Source organism: Ciona intestinalis, unplaced genomic scaffold (assembly GCF_000224145.3).
Source record: "Ciona intestinalis unplaced genomic scaffold, KH HT001068.1, whole genome shotgun sequence".
Taxonomy (NCBI): Eukaryota; Metazoa; Chordata; class Ascidiacea; order Phlebobranchia; family Cionidae; genus Ciona; species Ciona intestinalis.
The window spans coordinates 31,757-42,377 of NW_004191389.1; the positions used below are offsets into that span (position 1 = coordinate 31,757).

The 10,621-nt window shown below is 33.3% G+C and overlaps 2 protein-coding genes across 13 annotated transcripts in view; both read right to left on the minus strand.

Annotated features, from left to right (window-relative positions):
• The window catches only part of LOC100182315 (protein disulfide-isomerase 2), a 9,154-nt gene extending 4,410 nt beyond the window's left edge, over positions 1–4,744 (minus strand). For 2 of the 12 annotated variants that reach the window (XM_009862367.3, XM_009862357.3), the window contains exons 1-8: positions 4,437–4,744; positions 3,765–3,962; positions 3,126–3,259; positions 2,542–2,679; positions 1,525–1,632; positions 1,090–1,215; positions 585–785; positions 115–235 (exon numbers count right to left, since the gene is read on the minus strand). In XM_009862367.3, the coding sequence (XP_009860669.1) occupies positions 115–235; positions 585–785; positions 1,090–1,215; positions 1,525–1,632; positions 2,542–2,679; positions 3,126–3,259; positions 3,765–3,962; positions 4,437–4,605 (1,195 nt within the window). In that variant the 5' untranslated portion in view covers positions 4,606–4,744. Of the gene's footprint in view, positions 1–114; positions 236–584; positions 786–1,089; positions 1,216–1,524; positions 1,633–2,099; positions 2,205–2,541; positions 2,680–3,125; positions 3,260–3,514; positions 3,719–3,764; positions 3,963–4,436 lie in introns of all 12 variants that reach the window. The other 10 variants (XM_026839892.1, XM_026839900.1, XM_004227451.4 and 7 more) reach the window with 8 other exon arrangements.
• Positions 4,745–5,630: 886 nt separating this feature from the next.
• LOC100183139 (FACT complex subunit SPT16) overlaps positions 5,631–10,621 on the minus strand; it is a 16,075-nt gene continuing 11,084 nt past the window's right edge. The window contains 7 exon segments of the mRNA XM_018816937.2: positions 5,631–6,083; positions 6,473–6,677; positions 7,242–7,371; positions 8,350–8,519; positions 9,061–9,249; positions 9,661–9,786; positions 10,282–10,499. Of these exon segments, the coding sequence (XP_018672482.1) occupies positions 5,983–6,083; positions 6,473–6,677; positions 7,242–7,371; positions 8,350–8,519; positions 9,061–9,249; positions 9,661–9,786; positions 10,282–10,499 (1,139 nt within the window). The 3' untranslated portion in view covers positions 5,631–5,982.

Below are 10,621 nucleotides of genomic sequence, written 5' to 3' on the forward strand. Positions count from 1 at the left end.
AGGTGCACACATTAGCCACAGTATATAAGCACCCAACAGATTTAAGAATACAACTTAACAAAATTATAAAAAAATTACAAAAGTTTAAGAATAAAAAAAAGGGTGGTAACTCACAGAATTCAACGAAAACCTTCTTCTTCTTGTCATAAGCAACTTGTTCAAAGTTCTTTCCAACAAGAACAGTGACTGGGTTCTTATCCCAATCATCAGGGATCTCAGCACTCATTAAGTGACGCTGCGGAAAATGTGCAAAGGTTAAAAAAATAAATTTTGTCAAAGAAGAAGGAAAAACTTAAAAGGAAAATCAATGAACAGAAAAAATCTTTTAGCACTTTTTAAGTGACGCTGCAATAATCATGCAAAAATATAAAAAAAAATTAAAAAATTTTAAATTTGTCAAAGTGTTTAAAGAAAGAGGTGATGACTTTGAAAAAAATGAAAAAAAGGGAAATTTAAAAGTAAAAACAAGGGACAACAAAACTTAATCAGCTAAGAAAACAAAAACTGTAGAAATGTTAAGGAAAAATTGGAATTTGGAGAAATTTTAAGAGAAAATTTGTAGACTTTTTAAAGAAAAATTGTACCTGAACTTCTCCTGTGACAACTTTGTTGGTGAATGCAGCGATTGCTTCAGTGGTGAGCTCTTTGGTGTCGGGCTTGAACTTGGCCATGTTCTCGGACATCTTGATTATTCTATAATCAGGGATGTCTGCATCAGTCAAACCAAAGAATTCCATGACTCTCTTGTTTTCCTCGCTGTCAGTGTCGATGTAGATGAACAAAACCTTCACATAAAAATATTGGTTAAAAAAATGAATTCTACTGTTATTGTTGACAATTATTGTTTTAACCACCTTTTTTTAACCTTTTTTTTAAAAAACTTTTTCGGCATCAGTTCTTAGAATATTGGAATTAGAGAAATAATATTCAGAAATAAAGTAAGATCTCCGATTTAAAAAAAAAAAGTTTGAATACAAAAGATCCATTGATATATGTAATATTGGACTTATAGTTTGCGAAATTTGTTTGTAATTTTTTTATAAGTCAAAATCAAATAAACTAAATTTTTGGGATAAAATTTATTCTCACTTTTCCTTTGAATTGTTTGGCAGCTTCAGTGAAAGCAGTGAGATGATCCTGAGATTCCTGGCTCAATTTTGGGATGAAGAGAAGATTGTGGATCTGGATGTCTCCTCCAAAGATCTTTGGAGCACTCTAAAAGATTCCGGGAATTTGTTATTTTCCACTCCTAGTAGGAAGTGTGCATATACAAACAAAGTACTCAAAACTCAATTAAAATTTAATTTATAAATTTCATTTTTTAATTTTTTTTCAAAGATTTACATAAGCTTAAAAAATTAAACAGTTTAGGATATTAGCCAAAGCAGAAAAAAGAACTTTCTTTAAAATATTAATAAACACTACCAAACCAACTAATCTAAAATCTAGTCATGCTTAATAAAGTTAAACAGGTCGACTTAGCTGAAGAATTCCATTAAAATTCAAAGCAAAATATTTGTATACCTCTGAAGTGAACTCAGTCACCAATCTAAGTTGGTTTTCTTTGACAAACTTGTTAAGTAAATCTCCGTCAGTGACAGCGCCATCATAATCCGCACGACCCTCGTCAAACTAACACCAAAGGTAATGCAAACTTAATAACTATGTATTACTTAAAATGCTTTCCCATTACCTTAAATATTAACATGCACAAACAAAACTCTAGTACCAGTACCGTGATAAAATAACACATTTTGGGGTTAGTAGAACTCTATATGCTACTAGCCTGGTGGAAAGTTACCACTCACAGAATGTGTTATTGTATAAGGTATAGTAGGGTGGGGAAAGACAGGACACCTTTAGCACATAATATCTAATTATCCTGATCGTGTTTTAAACAATTAACAACGGTCTATGGGAGTCGTGAGGATACGGTTTTACAATTCTTTGAATGTTCTTTGTTTACTACCAAATGGATCGAGAAAATAGCATGAAAAGGTGTCCCAGTTTCCCCCATCCTACCATATAAACCATATCCCAAACTATCAAAAACACCACTATTTTATCCCATGCTGCCAACTATAGTTGTGCATGGATACCTCTTCACTCATTTCTTGAACAAGTGGAGCAATTTCATTATAAACCCAAGTTATAGCAAATTTGTCTTTGCTGGTAGTGGCAGTCTTTAGTATTTTGCCTTCTTCCTTTTATTTTAAACAGGAAGGTAAGTTAAACTTTAAGCTTTTCAGTTAAAAATCTAAAACGTCCATCTCCATGTAACAGTGATAACGGTAAAATTCAAAAATTGTAACCGCTTTAAACATAATAATGGTACAACTTTTTACTTCATCCTCGTGTGATACACGGATTACCAAGTATGTTACTTTGTAGGTGATGCTAATATGGTAAATTAATGAACACAAGTCCAATTTATTTTTGGAAAAAAATATTACACACTATCACAAGTTCACAACAATGTATAGAAATACAGAATTATTCTATGAAAATACACACAACACAGATCTGAATTTTTACGCATACCTGCTTGAATACAGTGACTGTGTTTTCTGCGATATCAGATTCCGCTGCAGCTTCTGCTGTGTGAATGGATCCAAACATGACATCATCAATCTCATCGGCGACTTTCTTGAAGCTCAGGTGTCCATCACTTTCACTATCCTGTATTCAAACAACGCTATAATGTTGAAACAGACACAATCTAAAGGTATTGGGCAAGAAACTATTTTATTCTGTATATTTTTTTTTTATAATAATGATTTTTACTTTGAAAATTAAGTGATATTTCATAAGGGTATTGGACAAGAATCTAATACTAATACAGTATATATTTTGTCTTTAGTGATTTCCCTTTTTGCAAATTAAATATTATTTGTATACGGTTTAATTACTAGTTTCGAAAAACTAACTAAACACAGATATTGGAGTTCTGAAGATCTATGGCAGAACAACAACATATTTAAGTCTTAATCAGGAGGAATTTTAAACTAAATAGTAACAATTCGAAGCTACTGGGGCAAAACGGGACATAATTGGCCTATATTCCCTAAAATGACAACACAGCCAATGTCTCACTTGTATAAAATAAAATAGTCATTTTAACTTACTGGGAAATATCCAATAACAACAACTTCATTATCTTTCTTAAAGTTAGCAACGGCTTCAGCATTTTCAAGGGGTACGGTTGGTGGTCCAGTCTTCTTTTTCAACCAACTTACGATATCTGCTGCTTGTCTTCCACCTGAGCACCCACAGTTGAATTAAACACAAGAAATAAGGTTTTTACATTAATCTAATTCCTCTAATACCACTAATCTAATTCCGCTAATACCATTGTATGTATCTACTAGCTTAAAACATTCTACAGTTGAAAAGTACCACCACCAAAAATATCAACAAGACCTAAAAAACTCCAGACAGCTTTTACATGCATATTAAAACCCATTGAACCTTCCTAACTATCCAAACATGCGTTTCTCTATGCACGCTTGCTTGCCAGTGTAATGTATGGTTCGGTTTCCATTGTCCTTGCAAAATATGATGCCGGGGTAGCCGGAAATATGCATGCGCTCTGTCATGGCTGCATGAACAGAACCATCTATCTTAGCGAGTCTTATATCTGGCCGCTCAGTTTTGAGCTGATCTGCGACCTTAACCCACTCTTTTTCCAATTCAACACAATGAACACACCATGGGGCATCTGATAAAGTTTCAGAAAATTAGAATCAGCATAGTTATTTTTTTACCTCCATATTCCAGCGGTGAGCCGTTTTTGAAGAATTTAAGGGTAGGGTAACCCTGAACCTTGAATTTTGTTCCTAGCTCAGTTTCTACTGTGGCATCAACCATGCCAAGTTTAACTTCAGATCCCTCTTCTTTCAACTGGGCTGCTGCTTTAGCATACTCGGGGGCAAGTGCTTTGCAGTGGCCACACCATGGAGCATCTTTACCATAAATAACGTGGTCATCACAAAACAATGTAAGATTACGACTGTATGCCTCAGAAAAAATCAACCAAATAATATTTATTCAGGTTTCAGAAAAAAATATGTATTTTGAAAAATTGTTTGTAAATACAAATATATTATTAAAGAATCCTCTGGTATGTTACAGATGATGCTGGTGGAAAGTGGTAGGGGTTTTTAGTTATGGGATAACAGATAACGTGGGGAAGAATCCTTTACCAGCACCAAAGAAACTATATTTACATTCCAGTCAAACTTATAACAAAACAGAATAGGATGAGCATTGAGAAGTTTTAAACAAGTCTGATAATCTTAAGTTATACGTCCATTATCCGTAAACTAAACTTTGACAAGAACTATTTTATTCGTTAAACATAGTATTTGACAAATTTTTCCACCGTTTTGCATTAAATTACCCAATAGTATTCCAACTTTATAAACATATATACTTACAGAATTCAACAAGGACATGTTTGGTTTCTGTGACAACGGAGTCGAAGTTATCGTTGGTCAAAATTAAAACACCGTTTTCTTCTTTTACTTCTGGTGTCGCATCTGGTACTTCTGAAGAAACAAGACCAAAAACGAAAGAAACGAACAACAACTTTAACAAATTATTCATCTTCGAACTGACTGTGGGTCCAACCTACTGGTATGGGTATGTAACGTAAACGACTGAAGACTGAATTAAAAATCCGACGAGCCTTCAGGTTCCTTGAACGAAAGAGGGAGACAAGTCGTTATTATCATTCAAGCGTGTAGCATCCCCACGACGTGGCGCTAAACTTGCTGAGTCACACACTGCCGTTGTTTCGTCACAATCCGTGTTACTTTCTGATTGGATCGCTGCCGACGCTACGGTTGAATAACGCTGAGTCAGTATACGATGCTTGTGTACATTGCTCATTAGAACCCGCCGGTGTTCAGAGCATGAGAGGCTCCAGGTGCATTTATTAGTAAGTTGGGCAATTAGAACGACGTGTGTGTTTAAACAAGACGCTTCCTTCCTTAACGGCCACGTGTAATTTGGCCGAACATGAAACAGTTATATTCATGACGTACGATTATGGGATTTTTCGTTCACTTACGCAAGCGACAATTTTAGGACGAAAACAAAAAAATGACACCATCATAACACGGAGTACAGCCTTCGGGCCTCGCAACAAATTTTCGTCAATGTAGCGTCTGTTGTATGCTGCGTATTCCCCATATGGCAAATTTGGTTTTAAATTACAGTTCGCTGAAAGGTTCAAAACAGTTAGGGGAAACACGTCAAACTCACAATCGGAATCTTCTGCGGTCCTGCTGTTTGCACGTGCACTTATACATACAATATGGCCACGCATACGAAAAATAAATACAAACTGAGTTTTGTAGACTTTGTTTATACAGTACATTTTCAAAGCGACGGAGAGGGATTATGGCCTAATGTCACCGCGTAAGGGTTTTATGTACCCCATAGATAAAAGATTACGAGGTAAAAACTAGTCTTAATAAACATGACAACGATTTACTGACTGACGCACACATACTTTTTGAGTCCGCGTGCTTTACTTAAACATTTTCCATGCTACTGAAATGAACTATAGCGTAATATAGAAATGCACTTGACAGAATCTTAATTAACTAATCAACCAAAACTGGACGCACATTCTGCATTTTTTATTTCAAAAGCGAAATAGAAAATAATGGCAACGTGGCAACATTTTGCCAATATAACAGTTGGAATTAATGGCCATATTTATTTCAAACATCGCAGAAGAAAGTTTGGATTCTTTGAAGATGTATTGATATTTGAATGGCAGTTTTGGGGAAATGGAAACTGGTGGCTTGATTGGAACAACCGTAAAATATATGTAAAAAAACGACATCACTGCGACCGAAGTCTGATCCTACATGGTAGTTCATATAACCAAACGCTGTGTAATTTACACTAGAAGGCGATCAAGCGCTGGTGAAACGCTTAGGGGGTGCAAATACAAGGATTGGATTGGGGGAATTACCGGCGCCGTTTTGCCGATTTTCGGTGCGAACTGTGGTCACGCTTGCGCTTCCTCGGTTCTGGTTGTTGTTCCTCGTGGTTGTTCTTATTTTCATCAGCTGGAAATGTTAACAACAAAACATTATTGTTTGCTTAGGTATTAAGGTATTTTAGTGGCTCGGTTACTACCCCCTTTACCACAGGGATTTGACCTAACATGTATCTTTGCGATAATTTTCCATTGATACTTTTTCCAACCCAGTGCCAACTAAAACTATTGAGTTGAATATCAGCCAAATGGGAAAATGCTTCCACAGCTACATGTGTCAAAACTTGTGGGTAAACACAATGCGTGTGAAATAAAACATGTTAAAACTTTAAAGATGCCTCACCACACAAGGATAAAAAGTAACATTCATTCAAAGTAAGACGTCCACAATTCTTTTTTTAAATGAGATAAGACTAATTAAAAAATGAGCTAAAATAAAAGATAATAATCACTGATCACCTCTCCTTGCTTCCTCCTCCAGTTCATCCCAATCCTTCCCACTCTCCTCATCACTCCCAAGAGATCCTTCATAAGCATCACTCTCCCCTTCATCATCGGATGAGTAATCCTCATCACTATCCTCTGATCCTTCTTCATCTGATCCACCTTCGGAAGACTGGGGATTGAAATCGCTCTCGCTTTCATCGGAGTCATCTCCTTCTCCCTGTTAAAAACAAATGATTTACTCACAGTATCAATATGATTAACTAGGATGGTATTCTTGACTATCGACTAAACTAGTCAGTGGCGGTTACTATTGGTTACCGCTTTTTTTAATTGGCAGACGAAAATTTGGTCCGTGTTTTTTCTTGTTTAGTCGGCCGACTAAGTTTCTGTGCATTACTTATTACAGAAATTAGTTGGTCAAAACCTACAGACTAAATTTTTGGCCAGGCAACTAAAAAAGCAAAATTGAATTTAGGCAGCGACTAGTTTATACAATAACCAAGTGTTATGCCCGATGAACTATTTCTGTTAAATTAAATTAAATGTCAAACATGTACATATATCTATACCTTCTAAAATGTTTAGAAAATTTACCAAAAATGGGACCTACTAATATTAAAGACAGCTCTTTTAAAGTATTGCAAATTTAACTGCTAAAAGCCATTCAATTCCCTTTAAAACAAGTGGCCACCAATATGGTTACTTCTTGGTAGATGTGACATTATATTTATCTCAGAGCAATTATCACATAAACAAAATCGGAAATAAAACGAGCACTGACGTCACTTTGCGGTTCGAGGAAACTCCATCCTCCCTGCTCAAAGAAAGCCTCCGGATCATCAAGGATGGTCTTCAAGATCTTACCCCAGTTCAATGATTGGATGCCTTCGGTGTAGTGAATGTCACACGAGCTGTGGAAGGAATAATAAAGATCTTATTTTATGCAGTGGTTGTTTAAATTTTTTAAATTTATTTTTTGTCAAGGTTTGGAATTCAAGGTAAACAAAACAGAAATAAGTTTTGAATAAATCATTAAAACAAATTCTTATTTGATGCAGTGGTTTTTGAAATTTTTTTAATTTATTTTTTGTCATGGTTTGGAATTCAAGGTAAACAAAACAGAAATAAGTTTTGAATAAATCATTAAAACAAATTCTTATTTGATGCAGTGGTTTTTGAAATTTTTTTAATTTATTTTTTGTCATGGTTTGGAATTCAAGGTAAACAAAACAAAAAGAAGTTTTGACATGAAACATCTTTCTCTCTAAAAATCACTCAATGTTTGACATTGCTCTAAATTTCAGTCCTTATGACAATAAACCATTTTTATTAAAACTATTTTTAGAAGGTAAATGGCAATGACCTGTTGCAAAAGCTTGAAAATATTCATAATGGTGAAAAATTGTTTAATTACATTAATACAAAAAACTTTAAAACCGAAAATGTTTTTTTTTAATTTAGCCTTTAAAGCAATGGTATATTCCATTAAGAATTTCCACCAATAGAAATACAACTTCATTTAAATGTATGCACAGTTTAAATAATATGTAGATTAGAATTATAATATATATATACAATTTTACATTATATTGAAAATATGTGTGGGATATATCCATTGTATGTATAATTCATTTTAATATAAGCTCTATATATTTAATTTGTATGCATGATATAGTAGGATAAAGGAAAATGAGACACCTTTGGCACATTATATTCAAATATCCTGATTGTGTTTTAAACAATTAACAACGGTCTATGGGAGTCGTGAGGATACGGTTTTATAATTTTTTAAATGTTCTTTGTTTACTACTAAATGACGATAAATTAGATTAAAAAAGGTGTCCCATCTTCCCCACCCTACTATATAATTTATTCTCAAAATCCCTTACTTGAGCCATTCTCGTATTGCTTCAAGAGATTGCATTGGAATAGAATTAATAGTTTCAACTTTCTTCTTATAATCCTTAAACACGATGACCATGTCACAACTCTTTAGGTGGAATTGCACACGCTCGAAATGAACCAGTTCAATTTCATCCAATGTTGCAATGAATGGAGGCTAAAAATTAAGTTAAAATAATTTAAGACTGTTTTGTACTCTACAACTAGTTTGAAAGATTTTTTTTAATTACTATAAATAACATTTATTTGTAGTAGCCCATTGTATTTTTATGTAAAAATAAAAAAAAAATACAAATAAGTCGAAAATCCACACACCGAGATGGGCGTGTAAGACTCAAAAGGGGGGCTCGAAAACAATAATATAAACATTACATGTGATTTAATAATTTAAAAAAAGGGGGGCCCAGTTGAGATATTCATTTGTAGGGGGCGTACTTCAAAATATTTGGGAAACCCTGGTATAGATCTCAACACATAATATAGTAGTGTGGGAGAAGATGGGACAAATTAAGCACATAATATCTAAGTATCCTGATCGTGTTTTAAACAATTAACAACTTTCTATTGGGGGTGTGAGGATATAGTTTTATAAATTTTTAAATGTTCTTTGTTTACTACTAAATGGAAGGGGGAAATGGAGTTAAAAGGTGTCCCATCTTCTCCCAACCTACTGTATGAGATACCATTACATGACCTACCCATTCCACAATATTGATGAGAGCAGCACTAGTTGGTTGGAGGAGACAAGTGCTTCGGAACGGAACCCCGAAGTACGAAAGTTCGCGGAAAGGTGAATCGAACTCGATCTCTCCGCGGGAAATCGTTTCAGCTTTGTCAACAAAGTTCTTGAACATCGTGTTTAGTTTGTGTCGCAACTCTCGCTCGGCCTGTAACAAATTGCATTGAAAATACATTTTTATCTAGTGTAAAATTTGTAATTCAAAAATGCACACATTGTAAAATAATTTGTTTATGATTAAATTTCAAGCAAAATATTATATTATTATTAATTCTACAGAACATTTTGTTCAACAATAACGAAAAAATATATATTCATCCAAACCTTAAATTGCATTTAAATTTAGTGTGAAATTTGTAATTCAAAAATGCATACACTGTAACAAAATTTGTTTGCACAAAAACATGATATTCACATAAAAATATGATATTCACATAATAATATGATTTTCACACAAAAATTTGATAATAAATTTTAAACAAGAAAATATTTTTATTTAAAAAAATATTGTTTAGTTCTACAAAACAATAAGTATATATATATACAGATATAAAATGACCTGTTCAGCATAAAGATCATCCCTATCTCTCATGTGTTGCATCTTCCCAAGGTCAGTTGTCATCTCACCAACTTCAGTGTAAAACTGAACATCGATCTGACGTTTCTTTCCAAACATCATCGCATTCTAAAGAAAATGATAAATTTTAATTTTGTGATAAGTAATTAATACAAAAACATCTTAAAATAGTTTTCAAGTAAGGTAAATTATACTTACAAGTAACTACAACGTATAGTTTTTACTAGTTTTGGCTTGAAATTCAATAATTTGTTACTTATTTAAGTCTAAATATTCTGAAAAGCTTGAATTTAAAGCTGGCACCAAGATTTAATTAAAAGTTTGCAGCTTTTTTGAACTTTGTAGCTAAAGCTTTCTTGGTATTTTCGCCTTCCCATATTGTCAAGGTATTTCAACACTTGGAAGCGAATTTTATGTTGCATATTCTAAAATAAATTCCGTCTTTCCAACATCATATTACTTTATAAAATCCCTGGCAGCTTTAAAGTATTTTTTAAGTTGTTGGATTTTTTTAATGAAGTTTTAAGCTTTTTGGTGAATATTAATTTTTGGAGAACTGGAAGTCTTGTATACACAATGCAGATAAAAAGTTTTTATTTTTACCTTGAGATGAAAGTGAAGAACGATGATCATTTCGTGATCACATGGTTGGAAAATGGCGTGCCTGATGTTGTTATATAAGATGTCTACTTTATCACCTCGAACCGACGTGTATCGGAAACCTTGAGAAAACAGCAGCATGTTAATTTATAATGTTTTTAAAAAATTTTATTTTTTTTTTTAATTAAATTTTTCAAATATAAAGTATAACTGTGTTATACCTCATGTGTTGCATCTATAATATTTGTAAATTTATATAAGTATTCACCATTTATAAAAGCTTGAATATATTTACAATTCCCTTTTTTTAATGTTAAATTTTAAAATTAGTAATTAAACAGGT